Raw genomic sequence first — 18121 nt, 5'->3', positions numbered from 1 at the left:
TTTTCATATTTTTACTCTAAATAAGTCCTAATTGTTTCCAGACAGCAGAGTTTGAGTCCCGCTGTCATAAATCAGCCACGGATGTACACAGGTGTCAGAAAACGTCTTGCTAAAGCAGCAGGTAATTTTATTCTGATGAAATAAGAGATGCTGCTTTAAAGAGTGATTTGTACAAAGTCTCTGAGGTAGCTATTGAAATACAAAACTGCAAACTTCAATATAGGTTTGACTTGGATTTCAGAGCGGGAATATCATAGTTCAATTGTTGATGTTGCACTTTGATTCAGAATTGATGTTTGATCCAGTAATTTTTTCTTTCTTTCAGAAATTAGAAAGAGGTGTCTTTTAGCTTTTAGCTCTTACTCCAGAATACAATGGTATAATGTAATTTTGCATAGTTTAGATATATCTGAGAACATTATAAATACAAATAGGGTGAATGTTCTTGGTTTGCAAAGACAAGAGGATTTATGTTTTACGGTAGTTTTAAACCAGTCCAGTCAAATATTTCTTGTTTAGTAAAGAACACAGTGGTGTCAATAGATCTGACAGTAAGTTGATCAGTTATAAAACCCTCAGTAACATTGCAGTCTCACCGAGGGTTCACTCAAAATCATGCAATGAAAGTCTTGTGTTGTCACACATACTGCAAGGTTTAGTTGTTTAGAAGGTAAAGCATTAACCTGCAACTGTTTCCCATTGAAAAATTTTTTCCATACCATATTCATTACTGTAATTTCAAACCACTTACATTTTAGATTTCCTTGTCCACTTTCTAGGTGTCTGCCCATGTTACCAGAAAGAATAATGTGTTTTGAACCTGGCATACGTACTATACAGGACACCACTGTTTGAAGCAAGGCACATGTTAACACATGTATGTATGCGTGTATGTGTGTGTGGCATAGTCAATGTACTAAATGTCACCATAGCTCAATATCAATAGACTGGTAAGCTATCGATTGGCAGTAATTTATGGTTTGATGTGGCAAGATGAGGCGCCTAAGACAAGCTGTCCACTTCCCTTTTAAGAGCTCTATTAGAACTCACACTAAAGATGGTCCGCATGTGTGTCACTGAGAGCTAATTTACTCCCACCACAGACCATTTAGGCAATTACTGAAACGCACTCACACATACACAGAAACACAACGATGGAATGACACTTAATGCACACACATCTTTCCCATCTCTACACCAGTCCATCACTCGCTATGCTTCTCCCTCCATTCTTATATATCTTCCCTCCCCATATCAGCCAGTCTCAGGTTGATTTATTTATGATGCATGTCAAAAACTGCAAATCCAGTACCTTCCAGTATGTTTCAAAGGGGCATTTAATTTACCATCTAAAGTGAAAGAAGAAAATTAAATTGGCCCTCTATTAAATGAAAATTGTTCTTCTAACCAGTCTGTAGTATGTGCAGTATGAGGAAAATAGTCTAAAGATGCTTTTCAAGTATGGCACATTTTTATCATGATTAAAAGTACACTGTTTGAATGTGTTGAATGTGAGTATGATGGCTATAGAACACAACTTATGTGTCTGCATTTTGGATAGCTTTTCCAAGCAAAACATAACTATAAAAGTAACAAAAAGTTCATTCATCTACATAAAAATTGGATCAAATTACTAGTTGCTATTTTACGTTATTGACATTCAGTCTCTGTTTTTCCTTATATGTCTCTTTTTAGCACCAACAGGGCTGTCATCACCTCGATTACACCCAGTAAATGAAACCGCCATTCAGATAGACTGGGACCCTCCAGCTCAACTCAATGGACCGCACCCTTTATATCAGGTATGAGAATTGCCTTATATACCATATATGCCAGTTTGGAATTATTTTCAGTTTTTTTCCCATCAGTCTCAGCTGTAGGCTACTTTGTGTTTATTGCTAATTAGCAAATGGTGCCGTGCTAACACACTAAACTAAGATGGTGAACAAGGTGTATTGTACCTGCTTAGCATTGGCATACTGACACCAACATTTAAGACCTGATGCAACATATGCTTACACCTGTGTGTGTGTGTTCAGAGAGCGCTTTATGTCTTGGGTTCATGGGCAGTCCGTGGTTCTATATTTACTTATTTTTACCTGAATTTTGATAGTGTAATAGTGATGTAATGGACTGTAGTTGATCTGTGATCCTGACAAATCCCCACCCATAGTTTAGCACATGTAACCAACAGATTAATTACCAAGTTTAACCCTGATAGTGTGAAATAAACACTACCGGTCAAAAGTTTAAGAGCACCCCAATTTTTCCAGTTTTTTATTGGAAATGATACATGTTAATGTCTCATTGTACTCTGAAATGAAAACATAGAACAAATGAGCAAATTAATTTAAAAAATAAAACCCAAAATGTTTTCTAAACCTTTGGCTCATTAAAGTAACCAGCTGAACACGCTCATGATATTCTTTCCACAATGGAAATCAACTATTCTCCAGGAAGTTCTTCCCAACTCTGTAGCAGAAGTCTCATAAATGTGTGGCACTTGTAGATTGCTTTGCTTTCACTCTTCTGTCCAGTTCATCCCAAACCAGCTCCATAGGATTTAAGTCTGAAGACGGTGTTGGTCACTCCATGTTTCCAAGCTTACCATCTTGTTGTTTTTTTTCCTAAGGTAGTTCTGGCATAGGTTGGACTGATGTTTTGGGTCATTATCTTGCTGTAGGATGAACCCCTGAATAACTAGAAACATACCAGAGGGTACTGCATGGCGCTGCAGAATGCTGTAGCTGTTCTGGTTCAGGTTGACTCTCACTGTGTACAAGTCACCGACCCTGGATTCAGCAAAACAGCTCCAGACCATCACACTTCCTCCTCCATGTTTGACAGTTGACATCACCCACGGAGGAACCGTCCTTTCACCTACTCGACGGCGTACAAAGATCCTCTGTGATGAATCAAAGATTTCACATTTTGACCCATCAGTCTATAATACCTTCTTCCAGTCTTCAGTAGTCCATTGGCAGTGTTTCATGGCGCAGGCAAGCCTCTTTTTCTCAAACTGACGTCCTAGGAATGACTTTCTTGATTCAACTGAACGTTTAAAACCTGCAACTCGAAGTGTTCTCTTCACAGTTGAAACTGAGACTACAACCACTGTTAAGTTGTGCTCAAAGCTGTTGACCTGTGAGCCGCCTATCACGCATGCTGTTAACAGTGTTCACGTTGATCCTCAAATTTTCTGATGCCTCTGTAGACTGAGCAATGCTGAGAAAGAGAGGATAAACCCAAGTCTTTATTTTAAATGCTCACCTACTTCATATGAGCCGGGATGCTTTGACTGTGGGCAGCTATCTTTGTGACGCACCGTTGTCGTAATCAGTTGCATCAAAAATTTGCTTCAGCCCTAACATTGTACCCAGCTATCTTTTAATGCTTCTCCTTTTATGTTTCTTGAGAACCGTTCATGCAAACAACTTAGCATTCAACACTGCACATCCTTGGGTCCCCAGCAATATACCAACCAAGTGTGACGTGCATCAGATGAATGTTTCTCAAGAGAAGCAATGAACAGACACACATACATGTGAACATATATTCTTGATTTATTATTGAAATATTGTTATATGTTGCATGTTTTCCAGGTGGAGAGGACTGATGTCTCTCTCTCTGACCCACAAAGTCCTGTTGTCAGAGGCACCAGATTCCCAGGAAACAGTTACTACCAATTTCCCAGTGACTCTCTTCCTGTCAATACTGACTTTACAGGTACTAAAGTATGTCCAGTTACAAGCAGATGTCCGTGTAACTGAAAGTTGATTGTATGTCTCTCTGCATTGCTGTGTGTTGCACGTGTTGCATGTGGTGTATGAGAGGACACGCCTGTGTTTTTGTGTTGTTCAATGATTGCACTGCAGTGTCTCAGTCTTCCAGTGACATTCCTTTAGAATGACTTATCCAGTCATCTTAAAGGACAATTATCTTTCTGTTTACCAGCATCATTAGAGGGTTGAGCTGCACAGCCAAACATGTTCTGCTTCATCTGAGAACATCACCCAGTCTGACGCTCATAATTAATGACTGCTGATACTAATCAGTGGGATTTGAGCAAGCAAAGCTCTTTGATGCCACTTGAGATTACTTCACTGTCCTGCACCAACCTTGTATCACCAGCTATGTTATAATATGTGGGAAGTTTAAAGTAGACCTTACCAGACCATGTTAAAACTGTGCATTAAATGCCAAAAATGTGTTTTCATCTGTGGGTAAGCAAGGTTTCTGAAGCTGGTGACAAATTCCTGACTTTGTTCAGATACAAGTTTTCATTTGTAATCCTTATGAGTCCACGATCAACTGTAATTGAGCTAACAAAGCTCTCTGTTTTGGTCATATAATCTTCCTCCATCCAAAATTCCCAGATATGTTTGCCACCCCATAATCTCAAATTAGATTTAATGTATTTGTTTTATACTAAGAAAATCGTTGTCGTATTTAAAGTTAGTTTTAATTTGAACTGAAGCTCAATTATAAGAAAGACCTATTATTTACTATTAAGAGTTGGATTCTATAGATTATTGTGTTCACCTCTTCTCTAATTTCCTTTTTCCACATATGATAACTTGACTTTTCTTATGGACATGAGAACGTCTGAGTGTGTATGACTATAAATGTTTAATACGTGCGACTGAAATGCATGTATACTAAACATTTTTTTTCCAATGAAAATTTAGACAGATCTTTGATATTTTTGTTAAATGGATATCAGAGCTCCAATTTCTTCTATAAGTTTACTTCCTTAAAATGTTACGGGCCATTTTGGACACAGTTTTTATTTCAATAAATAGTTAAAAAAAAAAAAAAAGATGCCTAAAGAGTGTCCAGTTTGTGTCCTTGTCCTTTATAATAAATGTGCACCTGTTAGCCTAATGCAAATTACTAAAACCAATTCTTGTGAAATGTTCGGACATCTGAAAATCATTGTCATGGTTCTTGTTCATTGAGCCCTGAGTCCTGTGTCTTTATCCCAAATCAACAAATGATGATTTTTGATCTCATCCTTGCTCCTCCAGCACAAAGGTAAATAGATGTCTCTGAAAACTGCCAGCAAATAGATGATGATTTTTGCTATTGAGGGATGCCCCTCATCTCCTCCACTCTCCTCCTTCATAAAGGGTAATGGATCAGACAATCACTTTCAGACCGGATCTATTCTGGACCATCAATGTGTCGGCAGTCCTCAAACCATCGCCCTTTCACAACCATCAATACTAATAGCATCATCTACAGACAATTATTCCCATCGAAGCGCACGGAACAGCGAACAAATCAAAGCCAAATTGGATTATGAATGTAATGCAGTGTAATGCCCCCTCGAGAGTCAATTGATCACAGAGGAGAGACTCGTCAATCGTTGATGTCTTGTGGAAACCTTGTAACTCCAGCAATGACAACTGTAATTTTTTTTGTAAGAGCTAAATCTTTGCAGTCTGTTTTGTTCAGTTTGACATTGCAAGACCCTGTGATATTTCATTTGGGAACCAAACTGGGAACCAACCGCGCTGCTTGGAAATTAGGTTCTTTTGAGCCTTAAGAAAACTTTTTTTTTTCTAAAGGCAGCATTGATACCTCAGAAGATCCTGATGGGTATTTTGTATGAAACAGCAAATCATCATTTTTCTCCATCAACATTATGCATCATCCTCAGAATGTTAATCATTTGTTGCTTCCATTGAGGCTTACTGCAGGCTTTCTCATTTCCCAAACATGTGAATTAAGGGCACATCAAGGTCAGTATTTAGTATGCTAAATCTTCATAAGGTCAAGATAGTTTACCATGTAAAATCACATGATATTTGCCCTTTCACCTGTTATTTTATGGCCACTTTACTAAAATAATTTTTGGGCCAAATAGATTGTTTTCCATGTGCAATTACTGTAATAGGAGTGCATGTTTCCATAAATGAAGTCTGCTCACTTGTGTTTAAAGACGCTTCTTAATGCCTAATGAGGGCACTTGAGGTCAATATTTACCACACTGAATCTTACTTTAGATAAAACTGGATTATAACTATATGCAATCATGCTTTGATATGAATAACCTGTAAGTGCTTGTTTCCATAAATGCATGTTAGTTCATTCATCTTAACTAAAGGGTTTTTGTTTCTAAAGCCCTGCTGCCGTCCACTCATTTTTGAGTTGAGAACTGTGCATCTTGTTTAGGATTGACATATGTTATTCTTTGTAAAATAATATATTTAAATGGAAATGGGTCTGCTAGATTATATAGTCCTCGCTCTCCTTTTTAATTCTTCACTGTTTGAACTTGAAATGGGCTGATTGGAATGAAGTGATGTCCTGCTTATATTTTCACTAATCCAGATATATTTCTTTAACCTGCAGTAAAAAAAAGAACAGAAACATCACACAAATATTTTAGACAAAAAAAACGAATGCAGGCACAAACAGACTTGGATAATTTCCAGACATGTCTAATACAGTACACTGCTGCAGTACCACTGCAGCAACTGAGCAGGAAAGAGGGAAATGTTAAATGATACAAATTATTTTTCCTTAATTAATATGATTGATTGCCAGGCATTGACGTTGAGAGGAGAGGGGGAGAAATGTGTGAAGGGAAAGTTTGCACAGACATCATTAGTTTTTCCCCATTTAAAGATTAATCAGAAGAGGCTGGGCTCTTTAATTCTGTCATTTGTATATTTAATGGGCTGCTGCAGAATCTATGGGTGTAATTAGCTGGCTGCCGCGCTCTCATTAATACGCCAGGCTCTGATTAATGCCAGCAGAGAGCTAACATGACTGGAGTTATTCAGGTTATGTTGTGTAGATGATTACACACAACCTCCACTGTTTACTGAGACAGAAAGAGGAGAAACAATGCACATGAAACAATACTACCCAATAAATAAGACTCCACTTAAAACTGTAAATGGCTCAATATTGTTCCCTGTTAACATTATATTTTATGGAATGTAACAAATCCTTTTTTATGTTCAGTATGAATGAACACCATTTCAAACAGACCATAATTATTTTTAATTTGTCTAAATTCAGTTTAAGTAATACGCTGAAACAATTTCATTTAGCTAATCTCAAGTTGATGGTGTGAGTGTAGCTAATTTTATGTGCTTGTAGTTCATAAAATGTTTCTTACAATACATTAAGTATTGTATCACTTATATAAAGAAAATGATGTATATTGACTAATATTTAAAAGCTATTTTTTTATCTTAGTACATATGAGAGAAATATTCCACCTCATCAGGTCAGGGTGAACTGACATGATGAGATGGTACTTATACTTGAAGATCAACTTTACAACTTTAACCTGAATTCTACTGGGTCTAAAACAAAAAGCAAATGTTCCATGTGTTTTTTTTCAATGATTTGAACCAGGGTTGTTCACATTCACGTGGCTGTTATTTTGACGCATACCACCCACCTAAACATTGCTTCAGAACAAGTCAACCCCCACATGGTACTGGTATTCCCTCACAACAGAGATGCTCTTCCACAAAAAACTTCTCATTAAGGGCTCGTGGAACATGACAAAGAGCTCAAGGTATTGACCCGGCCAACAAATCCAGCCAGATGGATGCAATGTAACAAGCCTGATCAATAATGATCCAACCCACAGAACCCAAATATTTTTGATTTAATGAGTCAGGGTTGTTTTGGCAGCACAAGGTGGGCCTGCACTATATTAGGCAGGTGGTGTTAATGTGGAGGCTGATCTGTGTAATGCAAAGTTTTATGAAATATGTAGTAGAAATAATACATAAAACTGGTTACACAGACAGAATGTATATTTCTGCAGTTAGAATAGGATCATCTGAGGAGCGAGCTCTGTGATTGCTTTTGAAACTTACTGAGAGTTTAGCTGCTGGACCTCAAAGCTGTCACTGTGGCTGCTGCTGTAGCCATTGCTGTGACTTGGTTGTTATGATTATGGCTGTGACACATTACGTTGGATGTTGCACTAACTGCATGCAGTGATTATGTGCGTGCTGTGAGTTGACAAGGTGATGCTGGCTGAGTGCTGTATTGAAGCTATCATTGTCTGAACTCCTTGTTGTATTGGTAATGCATCTGTCACACTTGACAAAGGGTGAGTTCAAATGCCTACATGGCTTAATGATGATGGCATCTTGGTTAATTTGAATAGGAGCATTAAAGAGTAGCTACAGTACAGATAAAATAATGATATCCGACATCAGAGGTTCAACCCGATAGCAGCTATAATCAGAGCAATAGTCATATCATCAGCTACAGCTGTGCTCAAAGGTAGTGGCTGTACACTGTCACAACTCAGGCTTTGGAAATGGGTAATGATCAATAAATTCATTCTCTTCTCTTTCGATTGCATCTGCAAACTGTCCCTAAACTTAGAGTGTTTTTGCATTACTGCACTTGATCAATACACTAACTATTCATATGGTAAGAGAAAGGTTAAAAAAAAAAAAGCAAACTACAAAGTAAAGCAAAAATACAGCTAAGAAAATTATTTAGGTTTTTTTTTTTTGTGTGTGGTTCAGCCTTGTGCAAAGGCAAGATAATTACTTTGGGAAACCCCATTAGACAAGTAGTTATGTAGTATACAGTATATAGTAGTTCTCCAAACATGTTTGTTATACAGTATATACACTAACTGAGCTACTGTTTAACACAAAGCTTTAACACATGTAGCACATGTGGAAAACATTTGTGTGAACACGTCTTTAGGCGTGTGTGTTCCTGTGAGTTTTTAGTGTGCACTCTCAGGTGTGCAAGTGTTTACTGGTGTTCCGTGTTAGTGCAAATGCTTGTGTGCATGTATGCTTGTTTATGTGAGTGTGTCTGTTTGTACTGTATGTGTAACAGAGTCACCTGTCATGATGTGTGCTCAGGTTTGTCTGTTGATGGCTCCAAAGTGGTTGTCAGTGTGAAGTAGCACAAGTCCTGTGGGGAAATCTGAAGGAAGTATTGCTGAGTACGAGCAGTGTCACTTAGATGCTGTACATTTGGACGTGCTTGGATAACACCTTGTCTATCAGAAAGAGTCTCAGACTCACACAAACATACAGTACATTATATCAAACACTAGCATTAAAACCACCATCCGGATATTAGCGCTCCAAAGCCAGTTATGACCCATGAAGCCATGAGTATAGACTTCTGGGGTCACTTTGCAGCTGTGGACTGAGTTGCTTACCAGAATAAATTGAGGCAATAAAGGCAACTTACACCCGTCGGTGGGGGTGTACCACAGACGATGGCATTAGATGTCACCATGAGAGCATAAAGACTGGGTTGGCAAATAGTTAGTTCTGCTTTGATCACCAATAGTGGATTATCTCTGAGTCCCATTTTGTGTTTGTAAACCTGCCCAATGTAAAATGGTCACTCCAGAGGTGTGTGTTGGTTTTGATCCTCATCAATCTGGTTCTTAACAAAATCAGTGCAAATTTATGGAACACAGTGAAACGGTGTAACGGCAAAATTGAATCCTTTGTAGTTAAGAGTCCATTTGCTTGTTTTCAGCACGTTTTCTGACTGTAAATTAACAAATCTTTAAAATTTCATTACACCAGCCTTTCTTGGTAGCATCTCCTGATGCGAAATAGGCTTGAAGAACAATCCCAGCTATCCTTATGTGCATTATTACCTTTTGGTAACTGTGGGGTTCGGACTGGACCTGTTGAATCTTTATGAACGTGGCATGACGTGGAGAAAATAACATTCTCTTGAATTTATTGTCATATCACATTAATACTGTCAACCATTGCACAGACACATTCCAAATTGTATAAAATGATTAGAAACTTCTGTGCCAATAAGTTAGGAATGATAGTTACGCTGCTTCTTCCACTGTCACTTTCTGTGACGTGTGTTCCGAACCTTTGGGCCTGTCCCCTGTGTGCAGGACTGCTTGCAAATATGTATGCGTACGATAAATGTGTACCTAATATTGCCATATTAGGAAACACGCACATTGGTGCTATCTGTTGTATGTTTCAGTCTGGAAAAGTTTACATAAGAATTACAGCAGGAAAAGAGCTAGGATGCAGGGGGAGCAGAGCTGAAAGTGAGAGATGTAAAAACGAGAATTGAAGATGCAAGGATAAAAAACATATTCAGAGGAGGCAGTAGGTGGAGAAAAGGAGAATGAAAAGGTCAGGAAAAAGATGAGGAAGGTTAAAAGCAGAGGGACGAAAGAAAGGAAGGATTGAGAGATCAGGAGAGTGTGATAGAGAGAGAGAGAAGGTTAAAGGGGGGTAATGTAATGTCAGGTATCTGTCATGACTTCACTCATCTTTGTGGTGACAAGGTCATGAATGTAAATGACACATGCCTGCAGGATGTACAGAATGCAAGTCCAATGTAAAGAACATCTTTGTCTTGTTACAGTTACTCTACTTCTGTCCTCACAGAGTAGTTTAGAATTATCGTAAACTATTGAGTTTGTGCATTATTTGCAATCACTGCATATTGGATTGCTCAAATGGGACTTTTTTGCAGTTTTAGTATTCATACTACAGGCTTTTATACTCATGTTTGCCAGAGAAAAGTGTACCTTGTCTTTTTTTCCCCCACATACTGTACAGTATATTGCATGTCAAGTTTAATCACTTTGTGTGGCTGACTGAAGTTGAAATGGCAAACCTGTGATACCTTATTAGTTACAACTTAATGTAAGAGGATGTCAAGCACAAGTGAAAAGAATCACACTTGGTGTGATTGATGGGCATACACTGAATTCCCCATGCTTAGGGTCAGTCGTCTTCTTCATCACCACTCCTTAGGAAGGACTCCAAGAGGAAAGAATAAGGGAACATTTTTTTTTCTGACACACAAATATGCACCTTTGATTCATGTTAGGCATGTTGCCACTAGTTACTAATGACACTGCTTTTAGTCTGACATGTGTATGTGAAGAAGGCTCAAAGGCATTTCCCTTATTTTTTTTGCATGTAAAAAGTGCAAAGCTGTGTTTCTAAATGATCTAACAATATGACTGAATCACTATCAGTTGCTACGAACCGACAGCCAGTATAGCAATAGGTCCAACAAGTAGGCTCAAATTAACAAGATTGAAGAACTGCTCAAAAAAAAGTGAAAACTGAGCTGTGAGAAATGGCTAATCTGTATTCATTTTAAGCTTGCCATGTAACTGTTTGACTTCTCTCCATGTTCAGTGAATTCACACACTAATTATTTTGCTAACACCGGCTTCTGATGAACCCGGGACTGCCTCCATTCAACTCCTCAGATCTTCCCACACTTCTGTTCTCTGCAGAGACAGACAGAGCTGAGGAAACACACACACATACTCATAGACACACACAGAAACCTGCATGGTCTGTGTCGTTATGTGGATCTAGTAGTGGATTAAGATCCCATCTCTGATCCATAGTAACATGACAAGAAGGCACGCTTGATGAATTCTCTGCCGTGTGTGTGTCTGTGTGTGTGTGTGTGTTTGTGTCTTTGAGTTTCAGCTGTTCTAAGTACCCACAAATTTCCCACATTGCTGAAGCTTTGAGTTGGGCCTGATACAATGCATAGAACTGTTTAGTCGGTTTCTATGCTTTTCAAAGTTCAAATTGCTCTTGCTTCTTGCTTTCTCAAATCTCATGTCCATGTCATTCTGGTTGGTGTGTGAGGATTTATTTAGGTTTTGTTTGACGGTGGTGTAATTGAGCTTTCTGAAGATAATCGCAAACTTTCCCACAGAGTAGTGTTGTGATGTCAAAATGCATGTTTCATTTCAAGTTTAATTTCCATCAACAGCTCCACTGATTGTATTTTCTTCCAACAAATTCTCCCCAGAACACCCTACTCAGTCTATGTGCTTTGTCTATCCCAAAATGTACAAAGGAGGGTTATAGATTTAAGAGATAAAAGCAAGAGATCACAAGTGAGCATGGTTAAAAGTGTAAGTGCAGGTGTGTCTACTTGTCTTCTGATGCTCGTGTTTTCCCTAAAGTATCTTAGTGAGAAGATTACTCTAGACGGCTGGCTTACAGTGGAAATGAAGTCAGCTTAGAGCTTTGGGAAGCAGTGATCTTAATAGAAATGTAAGAATAAGTAAGTTTATTCCTCCTACGCAGAGATATGCAGCATATCTGGCTTCCAAAATGAAGAGTGTTAAACCTTACATGGAAGCTCAGACTGGATTTCTATGCATATCGTAAGAATTTGCATAAGTGCAAAAATGAAATTATTCAGAAAATCTTGGAAAGAACACCACATTTATTATATTTTTGTTGATTGTACTGCTTTTTAAGAGTTCAGTGGGTCTGGCAGTGTTTGAAATTTTAAGTTTTCGTACACATCACGTGGTTCCAAAGTTTCGCTTTATATTAAATGATTTTTTTTATGATGGCAAAATAAAATGTTTAGTCTAAATATCCTTAAAATATTTAATACATCATCTTAAACCAATACTTAATAATGTAGCAAAATTTACTCTCTCTTCCTCTCTGCATTTTCCTCTCTCTCTCTCTTCCTCTGTCTCCACACATTTGTTTCTGATCTTGCTTTGTATCAGGTGTAAAGATGAGTTTCAAGACTCGGTCCCCAGACGGGCTGCTGCTCTGTGCCTTCTCTCCAGGAAATCAGGAAGAGTTTCTGGCCATTCAGATCAAAAATGGACGTCCTTACTTTTTGTTTGACCCACAGGTATGTAATGATTTTGACATTTTGAGGCAATTTGAGCACAAAGACTGAAATGTAATATGAAAAGACCGGGCCAACGCAAAGCTGGTTGAAATAAGGTATTCTACTAGCCTAGCCGCGCTAGACAACCCACGGCAACGAATTTAATTCTCTGCCACGGTGGGTCAAGTTACCCTCCATAAGGCTCGAGGCTGGATTCTCCTAAAACTGGCCGGACGAATCACCATGAAGTGTAGAGTCAGAAGGCGGGCGTAACTAAGTGACGACAGAGGCGTGACGATTCTGACAGAAACAACCGGCGCACAATAAACCGTTATCTTTTGACTCGGCTTTGGCCACAGCCCTTAAAGATTTGAAGCTAAAATTCAACTTGAAAGATAAACAAAAGATGGCACTGAAGTGTTTCATTGAGAAGAAAGACGTATTTGGACTTATGCCGACGGGATATGGCAAATCCTTAATATACCAGTTGGCTCCGCTGGTTGGGAAGCTAATGGGACTTAGCCACAATCCGCCGGCGCTCTAGGAACTACATCAGCCTATTCGTTGCACTGATTGGTTGTATACCTACCCAGTTGCTGCAGAGTGATTTGAAAGACAACCTTTTAGCCCGCCTCCCTCCCTGTCGAGCGGCCCGAGACCCTTGTGCCTTCAGAAACATGGGTCTAGCGCGGCTAGGCTAGTATTCTACTTGTGTGTTTTGAAAACATACAACAAAACACATAATAACAAATCTAACACAGTTTTGTTCTTATTTTTTATATTTACTTCTAAATATTTGAACTTAGTTTGCATATTACAATCGTATCTTTTATTGAGGTGCTTTTGTCTGCCTCTACTCGGTCAAAAGCATCACCACTTAGTAACAAACATATCTGAAGTTCCAGTGAGTCTACCAGTGCCAAAAATCCATACATTTTGAAGTGTGCTAGTGTACTGTACATTTAACCAGTTAATATTTACAATTTCATGAACTTTTTTAATCGACTTTTGTTTTTGTCTCCTAGGTCATTATTTAATTCTAGTCACTTTACTTACTTGCTCACCTTCACCTGTGTTTTTCCCTTTTTTCTTCTAATCTACCTCTGTCTCTCTGTCTTTCAGTCTTTTTCTTCCCCTCTCTCTTGCTCTCTCTCTCGCCGCCTCTACCGTTCTCTCTCTCTCTTGCTCTCATCTAATAAATGTGATCTGTAGCCCCTCATTGGTTTCTGTCAGGGAGACAGGGAGAGGGGAAAAACTTTGAAAGTGTGTCAACGTTTGAATTGGACTGCAATTAACTCATTCCCTGCAGTCACCACGCGTGAATACCAATTGCAAGCTAATTAAGCTTTGCACCCTTGCGTGCACGCACACACACACACACACACACACACACACACACACACACACACACACACACGCACACCCACACACACACACACACATCTTTGCTTCCCTTATCCTTCCATACAGACACATGTAGAGGGGTTAAAGAGTCAACCACTTCGATGATGAAAGGGATGATGGGAGATGATTACACATACTTCCATGAGGCCACCAACTAATTACACACTCAAACAAACACGCACATACACACAGTTTTGTTCCTCATCAGAATCACTTTGCAATACTTTGTTATCAAAACGTCTTTATCAGCAAGTAACTATAGGATGTACTGAATATGCGTGTTCATAGGAGTGTATGCCACTAAACAGACCACTGTCACTGTTGATATGTGTGTCTGGTTATGTGTACTGCTAGATGTGTGATGGAGTGGTTGTGTGTCTTCTCCAACTGGGTTGATTCCTTTGTTTAGGCTAGTTTGAGGTAATTAACAGTGGGAGTGGTGTCACGGCTTATTAGTGTTCCTCTAGATACATATAGCTGGGCCCATTACTTCCCCCTATTAGCCTGTTGAGCTAGCCTAATGGGATTACCAGTGCAGGGGGTGGGGGGGGTGGGGGGGTGGTAATTTAGCATGACACAGGAAAGTGATATGCTCATAAATATGTGCACATGTGAGCTGCCACACACTTGCATACACTAAAGTAAAAGAAGACTCAAAAAAGCTTCCTGTCACAAGTCGAAGAGCAAAACCAAAACACTAGTTAGACTTATAATAATTTTATATACATGCTGGAACACAAACACGCAGAGACTTTCACATCTAGTTTACACTCGATGGGTGCTGGTGGGTGCGACTTTATGGACTACAGTGTACACAGGTTTGCAGCTACAGTGGTGGAAAACAGTTCCGGACATCAATAACATTTTTATATCAAATATTATCATGTAATGTTTGTGAAAAAAATCTTTTTTTCTGTGTTTCAAAAGCCAGAAAAACTGAACTAATGGAGCTACTCAGTCATTAAAAATGACAACATATGAAATGTATACAGTAGACAGTAACTTTTTTACCAACTATCAACTCCAGCAGCTCTCTGATGGTTCAGTATTTTCCTGAAATTTGCTTTGCACATCTGTGTGGTATGTTTGTGCCAAGTACAGAGCACACTGTGCACAGGTGGGAAGAAAGGAACAAACAGGTGGGAGGTTCATTCAAATGAACCAGCACAAGTTGAGTTGTTATTTTGGTGGAAAATGTGTCTTAGACTTAGCTCTGACAATAGTTGTCCCATACCAAGTCTATGACTGACGTCAATCTACTGTCACTTTGGTGATTTTATCAAAGGAACAGCCTAAATACTTGAACAAATGAATAAAAATTGGATTTCAATGACTGAGTTTGCTTGTGCTGGGTACACACTGGGCAAGTTGAAACAAATTACCATGAGACTTTTGAGATCTCAAGACTGTGTAAGCTTTTTTTTCCGTCTCTCATGAATTGTTATAAAATAACTGGTTGAATTGCTGTTTTACTATACATAGAAGGTCAAAAACTGGTCTTAAGGATTTCAAATTTGTCTACACAAGTGAAGACCTGGACTAACATTGCTTTACATGAAACAGAAATACTGTTACACGAACAGATGACAGAAAGCAGGTGGATATACACCTCAGTGTAGACAGTGAGACGAGGACACAGATAAAAGCGAAAAGAGATTTAAATGTCATGTACGAAAAAGTGACAAATCATTTCATCCTGTGTCCACCTCATCTCTGTGTTTAAAAGATTGCTTTCATGTGCACACAGCTCACATTTTTGCTCATTCAGTCTGTCTCTTACATGTATCCATGTATACACAACACACACACACACACACACACACACACACACACACACACACTTTGCTCATATTCAGAAGGGGGCTGCCAAGTATAGCTGGGAAAGCCAGAGGGGCAGCACTTTGGATAAGTGCTATTTATTTGGTGTGTGTGTGTGTGTCTGTGTGTGTCTGTGTGTGTCCACCAGTGCAGTGTATATTAAAGAGATTGGGCATTGGGACATTCAGCAGTGGACAGGCACCTCAGTCAAGCACTGTACCACTCAAGAGATGACACCACCTCATCAGTGGGTCTTTGCTAAAGTGAGGTGTGGGTTTCATCCAACTATTTACTCTTAAAGCACATAATGTCTTCAGCTGATACTATATGTTGCCTGACAGAATGACAGTGACCACGGTGCTTTTCAGTGAAAGCTCCCATTTATCATCTGCCTGTTGAACGAACCTACTTAAGCCGTTATGTTCTAAATGCCTTGCGTGAGGGCTCTTCAGTATCGCTTTCTTGGGGAGTCGAGTGTTCGTTGCTTCCACTGCTAGTATTCCCCAGGCAAGTGATTCAAACGGGCGTGTTTGTGTGTATGTGAAAAGGAGAGCCGGAGAAAAATAGATAAATAGACCCCTCCTCCGTTGTCTTGTTAAGTAGAGCTGTCTAGCAGTGGTAGTAAAGATGTCAGAGGCTGATATACTCTGGCATTCATACATTTATTGATCTCATCATTAAATCTTCATCACTGCATGTGTGTCTGTGTATGTGTGCGCACGCACCCGTTACTCTTGTTTTATAACATTACTCTTTGTCTACTTGCTAAAAGCTGATCACAACAATGATGTCATACTTAATAGGTAGCAAAAAGCCCTGTAACAACACTTTGATGATTATATGTGCATGTCCATGTCCTTTTGAGGATAGTGTGTGTGTGTGTATGTGTGTGTGTGTGTGTGTGTGTGTGTGTGTGTGTGTGTGTGTGTGTAATGTGTCACAAATCCTTAATGTCTAAACTTGTTCGATAAAGAACTAACAAAGTGATAATTTAAGAATTGACACTGTTATTTGAAAACTTTTCTATTTTAAGCCAGGGGTTATAGATTTACTTTTCTTATTACTGTAAGACATGCAGACTTATGGTCAGGGTTGAAAATGATGTATAAGTGAAAATGGATGTGTTCATACCATTGATGTCTATGTGTTTACATTCTTGCCTGTGTGGTGGGTTTCTGTGTGCTTGTTTACGTGCGTAGGGCTCGGCAGTGGCTGTGAGTGTGCAGGGTGATCGAGGGCACCGCTACAGTGATGGACAGTGGCACAGCATCACAGCAACAAGGCGAGGGGCCGTGGGAACAATCGTTGTGAACGATCAATACAGAGGTAACTCTTCTCATATTCATACTGACCACTGTGTGTTTCTGCTCTGTGTGTGGGTGTGTGAGTGTAAATGTGAGTTATGTTACGCTCATCTACACATGTGCTTGGATGTGAAAAGTGTGAGGCTGACAGTAATGTGCATGTATATGTTTCTGTGTATGTAAATCTCCCTGGCTCCACACGGTGGTATTAGTCAGGTTAATCCCAGCCACTGTGTGTCTGATGAGAAAAATGATGCTTCACACATGCAGAAAGACCCTGATGTTCCTCAATTGTTCTCAGATATGTTCTTTCTGGGTAAATCTGGAAGGAATCAATGTTAGCATAACTTTTCTTTGACGTAGCCTCACTCCTCTGTTCTGCTTCATCTTTTCCCCCTCTTTTAGTGTCTTTCCATTTACTCTGATATGACCCATCTATTTTTGCTTCCTCAATACTTTAGTCATATTTGTCATATTTATAATTATTCGTAATTTATTCCACATCTTGTCTTTGCCTCGCCAAATTCCCTCTGTATAACCCTACTATCTTACCTCCTCCACTACCAGGAAGTGCCTCAGCTTCCAGCGGCAGCACCATTATCGGTGAGAACATAGGGGTGTTCGTTGGAGGGCTGCCTAAAGATTTTACTCTACTGAGAGAGGATTCAGGTAAGTTTCTAATCAATTTGTAACTATTAAATAGATTTTTTACCTTCTGTTGATGTGAACCTGGCTTGGATGGTGGCCAGTTTTGTAATATACTTTACTGATGTCCAAAAAGCTCTTAATCAATGATCCAGGTAGTGCTACTTGATTGATTATACAAGTGTTTTCTGTCCCCATCAAGTGTAATTTAGGAAGGATTATAAACCTTTGTCTCTGGACTGAGGTTCAGGCGTACTGCTACTTGTCTAATTTGCTTTCCTTTCTAAAATTTGTCATCATTCTTATATTCATGCACTGACACTGTAACTCCC

At 39.1% G+C, this 18121-nt stretch overlaps 1 protein-coding gene across 1 annotated transcript in view; it reads left to right on the top strand.

Annotated features, from left to right (window-relative positions):
* ush2a (Usher syndrome 2A (autosomal recessive, mild)) overlaps nucleotides 1–18121 on the top strand; it is a 215554-nt gene that overhangs the window by 71763 nt on the left and 125670 nt on the right. Inside the window, exons 28-32 of the mRNA XM_051939571.1 lie at nucleotides 1696–1802; nucleotides 3603–3726; nucleotides 12509–12639; nucleotides 17040–17166; nucleotides 17712–17813. Of these exons, the coding sequence (XP_051795531.1) occupies nucleotides 1696–1802; nucleotides 3603–3726; nucleotides 12509–12639; nucleotides 17040–17166; nucleotides 17712–17813 (591 nt within the window). The remainder of the gene's footprint in view (nucleotides 1–1695; nucleotides 1803–3602; nucleotides 3727–12508; nucleotides 12640–17039; nucleotides 17167–17711; nucleotides 17814–18121) is intronic.

The sequence above is a fragment of the Acanthochromis polyacanthus genome, chromosome 2 (genome assembly GCF_021347895.1).
Source record: "Acanthochromis polyacanthus isolate Apoly-LR-REF ecotype Palm Island chromosome 2, KAUST_Apoly_ChrSc, whole genome shotgun sequence".
NCBI lineage: Eukaryota > Metazoa > Chordata > Actinopteri > Pomacentridae > Acanthochromis > Acanthochromis polyacanthus.
Note: the sequence above shows the minus strand (reverse complement) of the source record. Positions and strands in the feature narration are given on the sequence as shown.